At 49.5% G+C, this 16704-nt stretch overlaps 1 protein-coding gene across 2 annotated transcripts; it reads right to left on the minus strand.

Moving 5' to 3' along the window:
- Positions 14209-16194, minus strand: CCL19 (C-C motif chemokine ligand 19). 2 transcript variants are annotated; one of them, XM_005684095.3, is made up of 4 exons: positions 15927-16194; positions 14863-14989; positions 14542-14635; positions 14209-14454 (listed from the first exon to the last, which is right to left on the minus strand). In XM_005684095.3, exons 1-4 carry the CDS (start codon positions 15985-15987, stop codon positions 14428-14430), a joined length of 309 nt encoding a protein of 102 aa, XP_005684152.1. In that variant the 5' UTR covers positions 15988-16194; the 3' UTR covers positions 14209-14427. The 2 variants fall into 2 exon arrangements, with proteins under 2 accessions (XP_005684152.1, XP_005684151.1); XM_005684094.3 differs by having other exon boundaries at positions 14209-14635; positions 15927-16179.

Raw genomic sequence — 16704 nt, forward strand, 5'->3', positions numbered from 1 at the left:
ATGAATCACAGCATGCCAGGCCTCCCTGTCCATCACCAACTCCCGGAGTTCACTCAGACTCACGTCTATTGAGTCAGCGATGCCATCCAGCCATCTCATCCTCTGTCATCCCCTTCTCCTCCTGCCTCCAATCCCTCCCAGCATCAGTCTTTTCCAGTGAGTCATCTCTTCACATGAGGTGGCCAAAGTACTGGAGTTTCAGCTTTAGCATCATTCCTTTCAAAGAAATCCCAGGGCTGAACTCTCAGAATGGACAGGTTGGATCTCCTTGCAGTCTAAAGGACTCTCAAGAGTCTTCTCCAACACCACAGTTCAAAAGTATCAGTTCTTCAGCGCTCAGCCTTCTTCATAGTCCAACTCTCACATCCATACATGACCACTGGAAAAACAATAGTCTTGACTATTGCTTCCTGGCAAATAGATGGGGAAACAGTGGAAACAGTGGCTGACTATTTTTCTGGGCTCCAAATCACTGCAGATGGTGATTGCAGCCGTGAAATTAAAAGATGCTTACTTGGAAGGAAAGTTATGACCAACCTAGACAGCATATTAAAAAGCAGAGACATTACTTTGTCAACAAAGGTCCATCTAGTCAAGGCTATGGTTTTTCCAGTGGTCATGTATGGATGTGAGAGTTGGACTGTGAAGAAAGCTGAGCACCGAAGAATTGATGCTTTTGACCTGTGGTGTTGGAGAAGACTCTTGAGAGTCCTGCTTTATCAAAAACTAGTTGTGAGTATAGAACTTCTGAGTTCTACAAGTCATTCTAGTGAACTCTCGGATCTGAGTTTGAGAAACTCCTGGACTTGTAGCTAGCTAGTCAGAAATGCAGGTGGCCTGAGGACGCCACTTGTTGCTGGCATCTCAAGCAAGCTTGTTGGGATTGTGCCCTTAAACCTGTGGAATCTAATGCTAGATCTGGCTGGTTCATGTCTAAATTGAATGGCAGTTGAAAGAGCTCCTGGGCTTCCCTAGTGGCTCAGCGGTAAATAATCCATCTGCCATTGCAGGAGACACAGGTTTGGTTCTTGGGTCGGGAAGATCCCCTGGAGAAGGAAAAGGCAGCCCACTCCAGTATTCTTGCCTGGGAAATCCCATGGACAGAGGAGCCTGGTGGGCTACCGTCCATGGGGTCACAAAAACTCAGACAGGACTTAGCAACTAAACAACAAGAATTGCTAGCAGAATACCTTTCCACTGAATACACTCCCTACTCTCTCCATCTGTCTGGGTGAGCCTCTTTTCCCTTTCATAATTTGCTGTTCCCGTAGCTTCCCTGTTCCCATTTCCCACTGCTTGTCTTTAGCTCTGAGAATCTCAACATGCAACTTTTTGGACAAGGGAAGGGGACTGCATTGCCCTATTAGGGGAAGGTTTGCAGTGTCATCCTCTTGAAGGCATTTGAAAATCAATTTTTTTCTTTTAATTTATTTTGGCTGCGTTGTGCAGCATGTGGGACCTTAGTTCCTGACCAGAATCAAACCTGCGTTCCTGCCTTGGAAGCTCAGAGTCTTAACCACTGGACCACCAAAAAAGTCTCTTGAACTTCAGTTTTAAAGCTAAGGGTCAGGGCTTAGTTCAGAATTAGAGATCAGAGCAAGAGGGTTGCCTCCCTCTTTCTCAGGTTTCTGCTCACTCCTACCTCTTCTCTGCGGTCCTAAGATTACTGGAGTGGGAAAGATGGCACCCAGCTGGTCCCCTGGATTCCCTGAGGACAATCACAAGTAGCAGGTTAAGCCTGGAGAAAGTCTCCTCCCAGGTGTCCCTAAACCCATCACAGTGCCTACACATCCATTGTCTGAGACATATTCCTCTCTTGGCTGAGCAGGGCTAAAGCAAAGGTCCTTTGGAAGCAGGTCTAGGTCTCGGGGCCCTAGGCTCTACCTCCTGGCCCAGCCAGTACTGTCCCTCTCCCCCACTATTTCCCTAGGCTCCAAGCTGAGCCTAGGCAGCGGAAGGAGCATAAGGGCAACTTGACTTAGAACACCCCCTTCTGCCATGACTTCCCTATCCTCGGAATTGGGAGGGGATTTCTGAGGAGAGGGGCTGGTCAATTCACAGAGACACAAGAAAACTAGAGATGAAGATGGGGAGCAAGTGTTTCCCTAACCTGATCAGAGGGACCCAAGAGACAGACCAGAAGAGGAGACCTCTCAGGAGACATCAATTGTGGAGTGCTGTTTTGTTTCCCATTCCCAGCCCTAAAGCATATGTTGTGACAAACCTGTGGGCCCATTTTTGTCTTTCCGTCATCCATCCATCCATCCATATGTCTGTATGTCTCCCCATCTTTGTCTCTTTATTCGCCCATCTTGCCTTTCATCTATCTTTTCACATCTTCATCTTCATTTATTCATTTGTATGTTTAAATACTGGAAGGACTGATGCTGAAACTGAAACTCCAATACTTTGTCCACCTGATGTGAAGAGCCAACTCATTGGAAAAGACCCTGATGCTGGTAAAGATTGAGGGCAGGAGGAGAAGAGGGTGACACAGGATGACATGGTTGGATGGCATCACTGATTCAATGGACATGAGCTTGAGCAAACTCTATGAGGTCATGAAGGACAGAGAGGCCTGGTGTGCTGCAGTCCATGGGATTGCAGAGTTGGACACGGCTTAGTGGCTGAACAACAACAACAATATTTAACCATTATCCATCTATTAGTACATTCATTCATTTATCAAGTTATGGTAATTAATGTTTGTTGATACTTAAGTGCCATGCACCATGCTAAATGCTTTAAAACAATTTTCTCATGGCAGATCTCTGAAGTAGAATGCTAAGTGATATTTTTTGTTCATGCAGACATTTTTCTATACTCCTTTTTCTGGCTTCTTTAGAGAATTTCTCTCTCACTTCATGTGGTCCTGGTGGCTTTATCAGTCATAGTGTTCTGATCAGAGTAACTCATTGCCTGGCCACTGTAATATATTGAAAGAACTGAGTTTATGTCACAAGTACAGTTCAAAGCTTTGCATGAGATTTGATGTTAGGAGAAAGAGAGCCTGTATTTTGGATCACTTACTGTTACAGATTTAGACTTGAGGCTTTCAGTGGCCATATTTTCTGCTGCTAGAAGATAACTTGTTTATAATAGGAATAAGGCCCCCACATAAAAAGGATTAGAGAGAAATCAGGTTAAAAGATGGAGATAACATCTTTTGAATCCCTGGGTCCAACCAGGGCTGAAGTAGACTAAATCTTAATCTGTGATATGACATATTTAATTTTTTGCTTAAGCTGTCTTAAGTTGGGTTTTGTCATTTTCAACAGAAAAAGCCCTGGATAATGATCATTGTACTATTATCCCCATTTTACAGATGAGGAACTAAGACGCAGAAAGATTAACTTGCCCAATGTTTCACTGCTTATAAATGGCAGAAAACTGGTACCTATTTAGAGAAAAACTCTGATATACTACCTATATATGTCTGTCCATCTGTTTGTTCATCCATCCATCTATTGATCTATCCCATTTATTTATTTATCTGGTCACCCTTCAATGCTAAGACACCAAGGGCAATAAGACTTGTTAACTCCCATTTGAGGCTGGGTTTGGATCAGAGGTTAGTAAACCTTTTTAATAAAGGTCTAGATAATAAATAAGGTTTTACAGGCTGTACTGTCTCTGTAGCCCCAAAGTAGCCATAGACAATACGTAAATGATTAGGCATGACTGTATTCTAATAAAGCTTTATTTACGAAAACAGGCAGCAGGCTGGCTGGGCCATAGCTTGCCAATCCCTGATCTGGATCAATGGGGAAGATGCATACATTCTGTCATTGTTGGGAACATGAGTAAGGAATGGAAACCTATATCCCTTGCATTTGCCATTACTCATGTAGTGGAAACAACCGAATTTTTTACTCAAACTCTTGTATTTGAATCCAATTTTAGAACCCTGGACGGTCAAGGAAATGGGATCTGTAAAATGGGAATAATTTGTATCTTGTGAGGTAGTCCATGTGCCTGGCTCACCGTGAGTGGGTGTTCAGTGGTACTTAGGTCCATCCCCCTTTCTCATTTATCACCTCGCATGAATTACCAATATCAGAAGGCCTCTTTGTTTTTAGGGTGTCTGGAATGCAGTGGGGTTCGTTTAGTCTGGCTTGCTGAACTCAGGAGCTTCTAAGAATGAGCTTCAACTTCTAAGAACGAGATCTCATGCAAGTTATATAGATTAAGCTCTTGCATACTCCAAATTTCTTTTTAGTAGCTCTACCTCAACTATTTAAAATAAATAATTTTATTTATTTATTTATGTGTGGCTGTGATGGGTCTTCCCTGTTGCACTTGCTGTTTTCTAGTTTTGGCAAGTGGAGGCTACTCGTCACTGTGGTGCACTGGCTTCCTATTGCCGTGACTTCTCTCCTTGCGGAGCCCAGGCTCTAGGAGCACGGGCTCAGTTGTGCCTCACGGGCTTAGCTGCCCCGTGGCTTGTGGGATCTTTCCAGATCAGGGATCAAACCAGTGTCTTCTGGCAGGCAGACTCTTTACCACTGAGCCACCAGGGAAGCCTCTACCCCATCTCTTATCTGCACTGTTCCAAAACTATAACCAGCCTGCCAGTGCCTAGCAAAATAAAAGGCTGTCTAGTCAACAGTCCCCATTAGGACTTCCCTGGTCGTCTAGTGGTTAAGAATCCACCTGCCAATGCACGGGACACAGGTTCAATCCCTGGTCTGGGAGGATCCTACATGCTGCGGGGCAGCTAAGCCCATGTGCTGCAACTACTGAGCCTCCACATCTAGAACCTGTGCTCTGCAACCAGAGAAGCCACAGCAATGGGAAGCGTGAGCTCCACAACTAGAGAGCAGCCACCACTCACCACAACTAGAGAAGGCCCACGGACAGCAAGGAAGACCCAGCGATAGCCAAAAATAAAATAAATTTATTAATTAAAAAGAAATACCTTCTTTTATTAAGTCCACAATTCAGGTTATTACCCTGTTTCCCCAGTAGCTTTTTAACCTTTTCCTTCCAAACAAATACCCTTCTCTAAGAGGAAAGATTATGTCCATGTGTGTTTCTGTGCCTGCTCCCATGACAGTGTGTGTGTGTAATAATGTATGTGTGTCTATATGTGCCCTTGTGTCCACCCTGTGATTATGTACTTAAGTGTCTGTGGTGTGTCCTTGATAGATGTGAGTGGTTGGCTGTGTGACTGATTATGTGCCTGGATATGTGTGGGGGTATGGACATATGCATGTGGGTAAAGGTGACCCACCTGTGTGTTCATGTGTATGTGTGTGTACGCGCGCACGCACACACACACACAGAGCAGGCGTAAAATGTTAACCAGAGGAACTGTTTAATCCATCTATTGACCTCACATGGCCTGTAGAGGGCATCAGTGCATAGGGAAATGGGGAGTGAGGCTCCTGGCCTGAGTGCCAGCCTCCTGGGGCCTGCAGAGGGCGTCTCGTGTACAGAGAAAATGGAATGTGTGGCTGGTGGAAGTGGGGCTCTAGCCTGAGGAGCCTGGGCCCTCTTTATGCCAGAAAGAAGCTGGAAATGAGCAAGAAATCAGATGACTCAGCTTCTGGAAGTCCCCGATCCTAGGAAGGGGTCTGCTTCGCTTCTCCCCCTTATTCTCCAATCCCTCTATCCCTACCCAGAGAGTCCTGGCCCAGCCTACAGGGCAGAGGTGGCCCTTCAGTTCGAGTGTGGGTAGTTGTTGCACAGGACTTCTGGAGGTGATGGTACATCAGAAGGGGAAGGGAGTCTTGAGCAATCGAGCACCCTCCTCCCTTGACTCCTGCCCTCGGGAGCTTCATGTAAAGCCCCGACCAGGATTTCCTGAACACCCGCTCTCTTTCATTTTCTGTAGTTTGGGCCACTCTGGGCCCTAGTGTTTCTGGGCTTGAACTGAGCTTTCTCAGGAGATGTGCGGGAGACAAGGGTCTCTGAAATCAAGCAGAAGGTGGCCTGTGTGGCTGGTGATGGTGTCCAGAGCCAAGAAATAAGCAGCAGCAGCAGAAGCTCTCATGTTGCCCTTGAAGAAGCAAACTGCCATGTTGTGAAGAGGGCCATGGAGCAGGGAATTGCAGGCAGTTGTAGGAACTTAGGGCTTCTGTCCTAAAACCACAACCGTCAACACCCAGTGAATCTGGAAGAGAATTTCCGAGATGAGATGGCAGCCTGGCTGACGCCTGAGATCAGCCTGATGAGACCCCGAGCAGAGGACCCAGTTAACCTGTACCTGACCGTTGGCCCACAGAAACTGTGAGATAATACATTTGGGCTGTTTGAAGCTGCTAAATTTGTGGTGATTTGTTACACAGCAGCAGAAAACTAATATAAGAAAGAAATAATAAATTCTAGTTAAGCCTTAGGACTAGTTCCAGAACTACTGACTACAGCTTTTATTCATACTTCCTTCCTGGCTGTGTAATTCCTTATTTCTTTAACTGACTCCTATTTTCTTTCATCCCCCTTTATTCCATTCTTTTTTTTAAAATGAGAGGTTTATTTCATTTATTTGTTTATTTCCCTATTTATTTACTCTGTTTTTGGCTGTGCTGGGTCTTCGTTGCTGCGTGTAGACTTTCTCTGGTTGTGGCAAGTGGGGGCTACTCTCTGGCTGGTGTGCATGGCTTTCTCGTGGTGGTGGCTTCTCTTGTGGAGACCGGCCCGAGGGACCATGGGCTCAGGAGTTGTGGTGCACGGGCTTAGTTGCCCCCTGGCATGGGGAATCGTCCTGGAGCAGGGATTGAACTGGTGTACCCTTCATTGGCAGGTGGATTCTTTTATTTTTATTTTTGCCACTTTATTTTTTTAATGGAAGGATATTTGCTTTGCAGAATTTTGTGGTTTTCTGGCATACATCAACAAGAATTAGCCATAGGTACACTCATGGCCCCTCCCTCCTGAACCTCCTTTCCATCTCCCTCCCCATCCCACCCTTCTAGATGGTAGGTTGACTCTTTTTAAAAAAAAAATAAATTTATTTATTTTAATTGGAGGCTAATTACTTTACAATATTGTATTGGTTTTGCCATACATCAACATGAATCCGCCATGGGTGTACACATGTTCCCCATCCTGAACCCCCTTCCCTGTAGGTTGACTCTTAACCACTGAACCACCAGAGAAGTTCTATTCCATTCCTGAATACAAGTTGTTGTGGTGATATTACTACCACTCACCAAGATTCTGGTTTGCCTTCCCTCCTGGCAATGGCTCCCTTAAAGTTGGGCATGGGTGTATGACCCACTTTAGCTGGTGAAATGTGTACAGACATGGTGTGCGTCATTTGTGGACAGGAGCATTTAAGGAAGGGTTCCCCTTGCTGTCTTGCCTGGCTGGAGTCATCATGGAAACATGTGTTGATCTGAAAGAACCTGCCAAGGGATTGAAGCAGCCTGGAATGTTGAGCTGAGCCACCACATGGAGCACAGCTGTGCTAGAGATTGCCTAGACCCACCACAGGCCTGGTATGTAGGTGGAATAGAATTTTGTTGTGTTCAGCCACTCAGATTTAGATGTCATTTGTTATTGCAGCATCACCCAGCCTGTCCCAGCCAATCAGGTGTGCTGCTGGTGATCACCATATGTTGTAGAATAGGGAGATGAGATTATAACAAAACTAGAGGAGGGATGGATGTCATTCTGAGTTCTTGGATTTAGATTTGGCTTTTGCTGAAGAATGAATTTATATGTTGAAACCCTAAGCCTCAATGGGGTGGTGTCTAGAGAGAGGGTCTTTTAAGGAGTAATTTAGGTTAAATGGAATCATAAGGGTAGGGCTCTAGTCGTATAGGACTGTGGCCTTCAAAGAAGAGGAGGAAAAAGACAGATCTCTGCCCTGTGATGACATAGTAAGAAGGTGGGCATTGCACGCCAGGAAGAGAGCTCCCAAGAGAAACCTACAATGCTGGCACCTTGATATTGAATGTCTAACCTCCACAATGGTGAGAGAATAAATGTTGTTTAAGCAATTCAGTCCATGGTATTTTATTATGGCAGCCCAAGCTAAGACAGATGTGGCAATTGCCAAGGCGCTGAAGAGTCTATCTTTGGGGATCAGTGCATCTTTTTGGTTGTATAGACAAAAATGATCTTACATTAGATGATACCCTTAAAATGTTAAGTCTAGGGTTTGGGAAGAAGGATGCATGTTGTTGTTGGAAAGCCATAGGATGAACTATTGAGATATTTATCTTTTTTTTTTTTCCACTGCCCACAATCTTAACCCCTTTGTATGTTTGAGGGATTTCCTATTATATTAGTCTCAGTTATCAATAGAGCTTATCTTCCACTGTAGACTCCCCAAAAGATTACATTAGGCTCCCTGAAGCCCAAGATAGTATGTCTTGCTTGCTGTTGTACCACCAGCACCTAGAACAGTGCCTGGTATGAATAAATATTCTGACTTTCAGACAGTGATGTGGCATCACTTTAGACACAAGGGTTCACCAGGGCTGGGGCTCTATGTCATGGCAGCCTTTAAATCACGCTGCATTAACAGATACTCTGACCCTAAGGGGACTCATTGATCCTCTTAGGGCTGCCATGCCAGGAGGTGCCATTTATATGGGCTACATGCAAAAATGGTGTCCTTGTAGCAGCACATTGCTGCTGTCCTGCCTGACAGGCTGGGCTATTTCTGACAGGCATAGTATTTCCCAAGAGGAATGGTGTCCTGATAGTAATGAGGGGACCTTGACATGAATGGAGGTCTTGTCAGCAATGGGGACACCAATATGTATGGGATATCTGCCAGGATTCCTTAATTGATGAAGGGCTTTATAGTGCTGGGCCCCTACAGGTAGGAAGGGGTGCCTTCCTCTTGGGGGAGGATACTTGAAATCATGGTCTGACAGGTATGAGGTTGGCACGGTGATAGAGGTTTTGATGGTGATGGGTCCAGATTTCCAGTGAGTGTGATTCTGAGATCCAGAACTGTGGGGAGGTGGGGTGGGGTGGGTCCTGTTATCTGGCAGGGCAGTGTTGAAGCTTCTAGGGTTATAGCCGTCCTACTTTGGCTGGACTACTTTGCAGGGCAGCCCACATCTGCTTCCCCTTTGAGCCATGGAAGATTCAATGGTCCTAGGGATAGAAGTGGGGTGGGAGATCTGACTTCCCCATCCACTCTGATCCTCAGACTCCACCCTTACCTTTGTCCTCCTCCCCATCCTGCCCATGCCTGGCCCTTCAGGAGATGGAAGTAGCTGTCAGAGTGGCTCCTTCAGGAGTCTGATCCCACCCCTGCAGCCCTCAGATACTCTGCCCTGCAGGGGTTCCAGCAAGACTGGATTAGAGGCCCCCAAGAGGCCTACTCCCTCCAGAAGTCCTGCCCACGAAACCCCTAGACAGGCTCCTATCCCTGCCCTCTGGGTCCCAGCCCTGCCCTCAATTCCCCCTTTCATTTCAACGTTACCAGGTCCTGGCCTCTGCTACTCTCCTGGGAATGGAGGTAAGAAAATAGGCATAGTTGTAGCCTAAGCCCCTTCTCCACTCTCCACTCTTGGGAAAACTGAGGCCTGAGCAGACCTGGAGAACCTGTGCCCACTTTCTCCTGGATGCTCAGGGGAGGCTCCCCTTCTGCTGGAGAGGTCGGCCCAGGAGGCCTCCAAGGGGCATATCTGTCTGAGCTCTAGCACTGGGATCCTGCCCAAGGTCTCCAGCTTCTTCTGTCCTTTTTAAAATAAAATATTTATTTATTTGGCTGTGCCAAGTCTTAGTTGCAGCACCCAGGATCTTTAGTTGTGACCTGCAAACTCAGTTGCGGCATATGGAATCTAGTTCCCTGACCAGGGATCAAACCTGGGTCCCCTGCATTGGGAGCATGGAGTCTTAGCCACAGGACCAGCTACTTCTTTTGTGTTTTCCCAGCTCTTCCTAGGAAGCCAAGCCTTTCCATCCAATCTGGCCATCCCAGCTGCCAGCCCTCAGCTCAAGTGATACCTGCCAGGCAGACTTGGACTGCAGTCTCAGCTTTGCTACTCACTAGTCGAATGGACTCGAGAGCTCATTCTACCTCTCTGTGCCTCAGTCTCCTCCTATATAGAATGGGATGAGGGATCTCACCTCATAGGGTTGTTTGAGGATGCAGTGATAATGTACGTAAAGGACTCAGCTTAGAGTCTGGCCCAAAGCCAGCCCTCAAAGCAGTGGCTCTCGTGTTCTCTGAGGGCCCCTTCCTCAGACCTGCCCCTGCTGTATTATTGCCCATTTTTTACTTAGGAGGTGAGTCACCTCAGCGAGGTGGTAAGTGTGGGAGCTAAGAGTACAGATTCTGGAGCTGAACTTCCCAGCTGGGATCCCCCAGCTCTGCCACTTTACTGGCTGTGCAGTGTGGATAAGTTACTTAACCTCTGCACCTCAGTTACCCCAGCTACAACTTAAGAATGATACCAGCACTTGAAGAGCAGTGTCCAGTACTTAGTAAGCACTAGGGGTGTTTTAGCTAGTACTACCAAGCCAAGTCCTCCCACGCGGACAAAGAAAGTCTCAGGGACCATCGAGACAGTTCTCTGACCAGAAAAGTGCCTGTTTATTATGGCAGAGAGGCTCTTGGAGGAAACTCCCCACTTAGGAGTCTTGCTCCCCAGTGAAGTTCTTATTTCCAAGGTTTTCTGTCTGTTTCTGAGTTTCCCGGATGCCAGAGAAGAGGTTATGTGGTGGGGGCTTGCCGAGAAATTGAACACGAGATGTTGAAAATCTGATCAAAACCGTATGGAGCTGGCTCTGAGCAAACACTTAGCCATGTAACAGAGACAGCCCCGCTGTCTGGAGAACTGGATGTGCTCCAGGTGTGAGTGGTGGTGGGGTAATCGTGGGAAAGGGTCAAGTTTAATTCCATTGTTTGATAATCATTTGTGCCCTAGGCCTTGTTCTGTGCCAGGCTCTGGGCAGATCAATGTTGGCAATGGAGATGGACAGGCCCAGTCCTCTTCACTGGCAACTGTTTCATGGAGTGTTTTTTTTTTTTTTTTTTTGGCTGTTCTCAGCTTGTGCGGTCTGAGTTCTCTGATCAGGGATTGAACTGGGGTTCCAGCAGTGAAAGAGCCAAGTCCTAAGCCCTGGACTGCCAGGGAATTCCCCTGTGGACAGGAAGCTTTTTGTCCACCATATTCACCATTTGTTTTTGTTGTTCATTTGCTCAGTTGTGTCTGACTCTTGGCGACCTCATGGACTGCAGCACACCAGGCTCCCTTGTCCTTCACTGTCTCCTGGAATTTGCCCAAACTCATGTCCATTGAGTTGATGATGCCATCCAACCATCTCATCCTTTGTCGCCCTCTTCTCCTCCTGCCCTCAGTCTTTCCCAGCATCAGATTCTTTCCCATACCGTTCACCTCCATATTCACCATGGAAGTGGATAAAAAAGCTGGGAGCTCCTTGAGCAAGGATGTCAGGTCCCTTCAGGGAGATGTAGGCTGCTGGGACCACAGGCCTTCAGGTAGGGAGCTGCCACTCAGTTGCCGGCCTTAAACCCATAGCAAGTATCGTGTTCCTGAGAGAGGAAGGTGTCCACTTACAGGCAGGCAGCAGGCTCCCATATCCTGGTAAGGGAGCTAGAAGTCCACCCCATCCCTCAGAGAGAGAGCTGGCAGCTTCATCACTGTCATGCAGGCAGGTTGGCAGCTGGCCCTTCAGAACTTTGGGAGAAATAAAGTCTCAGCGTTTGTCAGTGGATCACAGTGAAACAAAACAGGTATCGATTAGAAGAAATCAGATGCTGAGAATTTTGAAGTGGATCTGGACAAGTCACAGACTGCTGGGCTAAGCCCTCCTGTGTCTGGCAGGGAGATAAGGGAAGAAGCCCCAGTGCCCAGGAGGGTTGGTAGCTAGGGATGGGAAAAAGAGGGAGGGAGAAAGCCAGGAGGGAGGACACTGGCTGGAGGAGAGCTGGGAGGGATTGGGCTTCCTGGAAATTCTTCCTCCTCCAGGTCTCCAGGGTCCAGCAGGGGAGTGTTCAAGCCACTTCACCAGCTCCTGGATTGGTTTCTCTCTTCCTGAACCTCAGGTTCGTTCCTAGAGGGTGGTCCCTGGGTCCCTGGGGAAATGGGGACCTTTCTGAATGTGCATGACTTTGGGGAGCCTGTGTGAGTGTTGGGAGAGTGGGTTAGCCTAAAACTCAAATAGTTGGGAATTAAGTCTTTTCTTGGAGTGACTCTTAAAAATTCAGCACCCCCTCCTGTCGCCCACACATGACAGATATGGGGAGGAAGGCCTTGGAGGGGGCAGTGCAGGAAAGGACTTGCCCGGATTTGCACAGTGAGGGGTAGAAACAGGACTGGGGAGTCGTGACCTGTTCCTGTGTCCCCTCCCCCGACAGTGGCAGTATCAGGGAGGTGGTGTGTTTGGGGGGGGCTCTGTCCTAGTAACACCTCCTCAGGACTCCTGCCCTTGCCCTCTCTACTCCATCTGTTTATTTTCTCAAGCCTCCAGAAGGAGAGTTTGTATCTGCCCCAGTGGCAGACTGAACTCCGCTTTGCTTCACTGGGAACTGAGGATGTGTGGGGATGTGCCCGGCTCCCACCTGTTTGTCCTCTGCCTGCTGCGGTGCAGGGCACAGGTCCAAAGGGATCTCTTGGGCTTCACGGTTGGCTGACTTAATGGATGGGTTAATGGATGGATGGATGAGTTGGTGGGGAACGGATGGATGGATGGGTGGAGTTCTAATGGATGCAGAGACAGCTAGATAGATGGGTGCATGGATGCATGAATGGATGGGTAGTTTCCCACAGGTAGCAGAGCCAAGTTTCCTGGCTATACCAGTTGTTCTTGCAAACTATCCCTTTTCCACCCACTCCTGTGTCTCCGAGGTTTTTTCAGGTTTTGCACACCCACTCTTAGGAGCAGAGGTGAGAAAGAAGCTGCTGTGCTCTCAGTCCAGTGAGGAGGGCTGGCACAACCCCCTCACCTCTGCTTCCCTCCCCTGTCTGCCCAGGCCTGCCCAGGTGTGCTTTGATTACCAGATGAGGTATATGGTATGGTGGTGGCCTCTGTTCCCAGACGAGGATGCTCAGTGTGGTGTACTTGCTGTCATTCCCAACCCCAGGAGCACAGACTTGCTGCTTCCTGGCAGACAAGCCCTTAGGGGCCATAGTCAGGAGACCAGCCAGCCTCCCCAGGGGACTTCCCGAGCATGAGGAGGTCATTCCTCCCAGAGGAGCCTTCTGGGATGTTCCACAAGTCAAGGGCTTTCACCTCCCAGAGCTGAGACTCCTTCCCTGCGACTCCACTGGTCTCAGTCCCTGGAGCCCATGTGGCTATGAAGTGGTGGTGGGTGCCCCCAAGCTGAATCTCCCAGCTCTGTGGCTGCTCCTTTTCCTTCCCTCTCCCACTCTGACCTCTGACTCCTAGATCTGCCTGTCAGTATCCCTGAGAAGCAGGGCCCCAGTATTGCCACATGGACCCAGCTGGGGCTGGAACTGGGTTAGACTGAATGGGCGACAGAGGAGGCTGGTTGGGAGGTGAGATTCTGTTTGGACAGATGGGCCCTCACTCTTGGCTGCTGAGCCTTTTCTTACATATTTATCTGTTCTCCAGATAAACATGCAGCGTGCTGGACACCAGGGAGACAAAGACAACCAAAATAGATGTGATCCCTGTTCAGGAAGGCGGACAACTAGCAATTATAACTCAGCATCTTGAGTGCTGCAAGAGGAGAGGAGCAGAGGGCCCTGGGAGCTTGGGAGGGAGGGAGGCTTCCTAACCTTATGTGGAGGAGTCAGGGAAGGCTTCCTGGAGGAGGAGTCATCCAGACCCAGATGGGAAGCCAGGCAGGCAGAAGAGAGAGAAGAGTGTTCCAGAGAGCGGGAAGGGTGTGGGTGGATGGGTCCTCCCCCACCAACCCCCCACCTCCAGCAATAGAGTTGGGCCCCTGCCCCTCCCCTAGCCATGAGAGCTGGTTCCCAACCACTCCCTTCCCTGCCCCCAGCAACAGCAGATCCCTGAGAGACCTGGATGCTTGAGCACTTGTCCTGGAGAGCAAAGACTTGGAGGCCTGAGAGAGTTTTGGGTCGTTTAGGGAACTGACACAGGTTTAGTGTTGCTGAGCCTTGGAGTGTGACAGGGCTGTGAGGGGAGAGGAGGTGGGGCCTGATCCTGGGAGCTTATCCTGAGAACACAGAGTGTTAGGTAGAACTTGCTCAGGCTGCAGAGTGGAAACGAATCCTGCCATTCTGTCTCCCCTTTCCTATCACAGTCCTCCCCGACAGGCAGCAAACACATGGCAGACAGACGGACTCGTGGGGGACCAGCTGGGCTTTATTGGAAACATTGCAATCTCCACCACACACATCCTCGCTCACACTCACACTCACAATGATACTCCTGCCCTGCTGCAGCCAGGCCAGGTCTGATGCAGGGGGGCAGGGGGCCCGGTCTCTCCCTTCTGGTCCTTGGTTCCCCAGGGCTTCAGTGATTCACATTCTGTTTCCGGAACACAGGGCTCTCTCTGGGCTGTCATTGGGTAACTGCTGGAACTCTTCTCTGGGGGAGGAAAGAGGCAAGGTCACGGACTGGGGTCTTGGGCAGGGGCTTAGAGGGAGGAGGCAGGGCTGGGGAGGGCAGGCTTGCCCTGGCAGAAATCTTCTTCAGTCTCCGGATGATGCGGCCCACCCATGGCTGGTCTGGGGGTGCACAGAGCTCGTGGCCTCTCTGCGTGGTGAACCTGGAGACAAAGGTCAGAGGTCAGAGAAAACAGAGGCCTGGAACCCAGTTTCCCAGCAGGCCCAGGTGGGAAGGACAGTGACTGGGGATCACATCTGGGAACCTATTTCAGGGACTTCCTTGCAGGGGTTTAGCTTGGCAAGGAGAAGAGAGATAAGGAGGTGAGGGTGGGTTTCACCAGGGGCAGATGGGGGAGGTGAGGCCAGACATGCTCCTCCTAAAACTCACACGACGGCAGGCAGCCTGCAGCCATCCTCAAGGAGCAGGTAGCGGTAGGCTCGCACCAGGAATACAGGGATGGGGCGCTGGGTCACAGACAGGCAGCAGTCTTCAGCGTCGTTGGCACCTCCCAGAGCTAGGATGGGATTAGTGTCAAGATACAGGGATCCTGAGGAGGTCATAGCCCTCACTGGTGTTAAGGACATCTGTCTGGGGGTGGTGGCAGCTGGACCAGATTAATCCTCATCCAGTATGCGCCAGTATGGCCCTGCATGTTACGCTGCTTCAGTCATGTTCGACTCTTTGCAACCCCATGGACTGTAGCCCACCATGCTCCTCTGTCAGTAGAATTTTCCCGGCAAGAGCACTGGAGTGGGTTGCCATGCCCTTCTTCAGGGGATCTTCCTCACCCAGGGATCAAACCCATGTCTCTTATGTCTCCTACATTGGCAGGCGGGTTCTTTACCACTAGCGCCACCTGTGGTTGCTAAATAAATTGAAGCACTATTTGCCAAGAACTGTTTTTCTGAGCCCCACAGATGACTTTCTGCTACCTGGATCACCCCAACTTCTCTCCCAAGTCCTTTTAACTTCCCCACAGGAAGTTAAGATGGAGAATTCATGCTGGTCACAGTGTCTGTGGGGGGATGAATGTGGGGTGGGGAACAGGCTGGGGGTAGGGTAGCAGCAGGAAAATGACATTAGTAGAATTTAGGAACTGTTAAAACTTTTGATCATTTAGCCCTGGCTCAGTGTCTCCTATTCTCCCCACCTTAAGCAAGTATAGACTGTTCTCTCCTGCCTGGGAAACTGAGGCAGGAGGCAATAGAGCCTGCAGAGAGAGAGGGAGTCATAGGCTCCGGATACACCAAGAGACAGACACACACTGGAATTTGGGGGCTCAGGTACACTCCCACTCGCAGGCACAGGGAGCCGCCAGGTTCACTGAAACATGCAACCCTGGCTCACAGGGTCCCTCACATCCAGTGGCAAGCAGTCTGAGCTCTAGACATCCTGCTCCGTGCTGCCACCAGCCCCGCCCCCGCCCCTGCCAAGCTTCCCCTCAGTCTTACCAGGGGTGACCCAGAGGATCAGCAGGCTGACGGCCAGCAGTGAGGCTGTCTGGAATGCCATGGAGAGTGAGTGAGTGGAAGGCTGACTGCCGGCGAGCTGTGAGCTAGTGAATTGGGCAGAGTCCCCGTGAAGTCAAGGCTCAGCTGGCAAGTGCAGGGTGTGAAGGGATCTGGGAACGTGAGTGTGGCAGCCGGAGGAAGCCGGGGCCTCCTTCTATTTATGGCCCGGAACTTTCACTTTCCCCACTCAGAAATCCCCTCCAAGTCCCGTCTGTGGATTCCCCTCTGGCCCCCTCTGTCTAATGGAACCTGACCCTGCCCCCCTCTCCTCTCTCTGTTTTCCTTGGCTTCAGCTCTAAGAACCCACTAAGCAGGCTGTAGCCTGGCTGAAAGCAGGGAGCCTTGTGCTGTCAGCTCAAGAGAGAGAGAGAGAATGAGAGAGTTCACACTGTCACCTATCCAGTGGTATTTGCATCATCAGCCACTGGATTGGCCTCCAGAAGTGATGTTTAGTTTCAAGGGACCACAGTGAGGAGGTGTGCCCCCTTCCCTGGGTTCATGCCTTTTCCTCACTCTTTTCTCTGTGGTTCTTGTCTCTGGTGCTGGTGGTGGTACAGAAGCCCCCCTGGTGTCCTCAGAACAACGGTGGAGCCGGGAGAGCCTCCCCAGGTCATCACAGTGCCTGCCCATCCATCATCTAGGAACCCACCTCTCCCTCGGGACAAGAGAGTTGAGAAGGAATGTTCCTTGGAAGGAGGCCCAGCACCCATTCCCACAT

Source organism: Capra hircus, chromosome 8 (genome assembly GCF_001704415.2).
Source record: "Capra hircus breed San Clemente chromosome 8, ASM170441v1, whole genome shotgun sequence".
In the NCBI taxonomy this organism is placed as follows: domain Eukaryota; kingdom Metazoa; phylum Chordata; class Mammalia; order Artiodactyla; family Bovidae; genus Capra; species Capra hircus.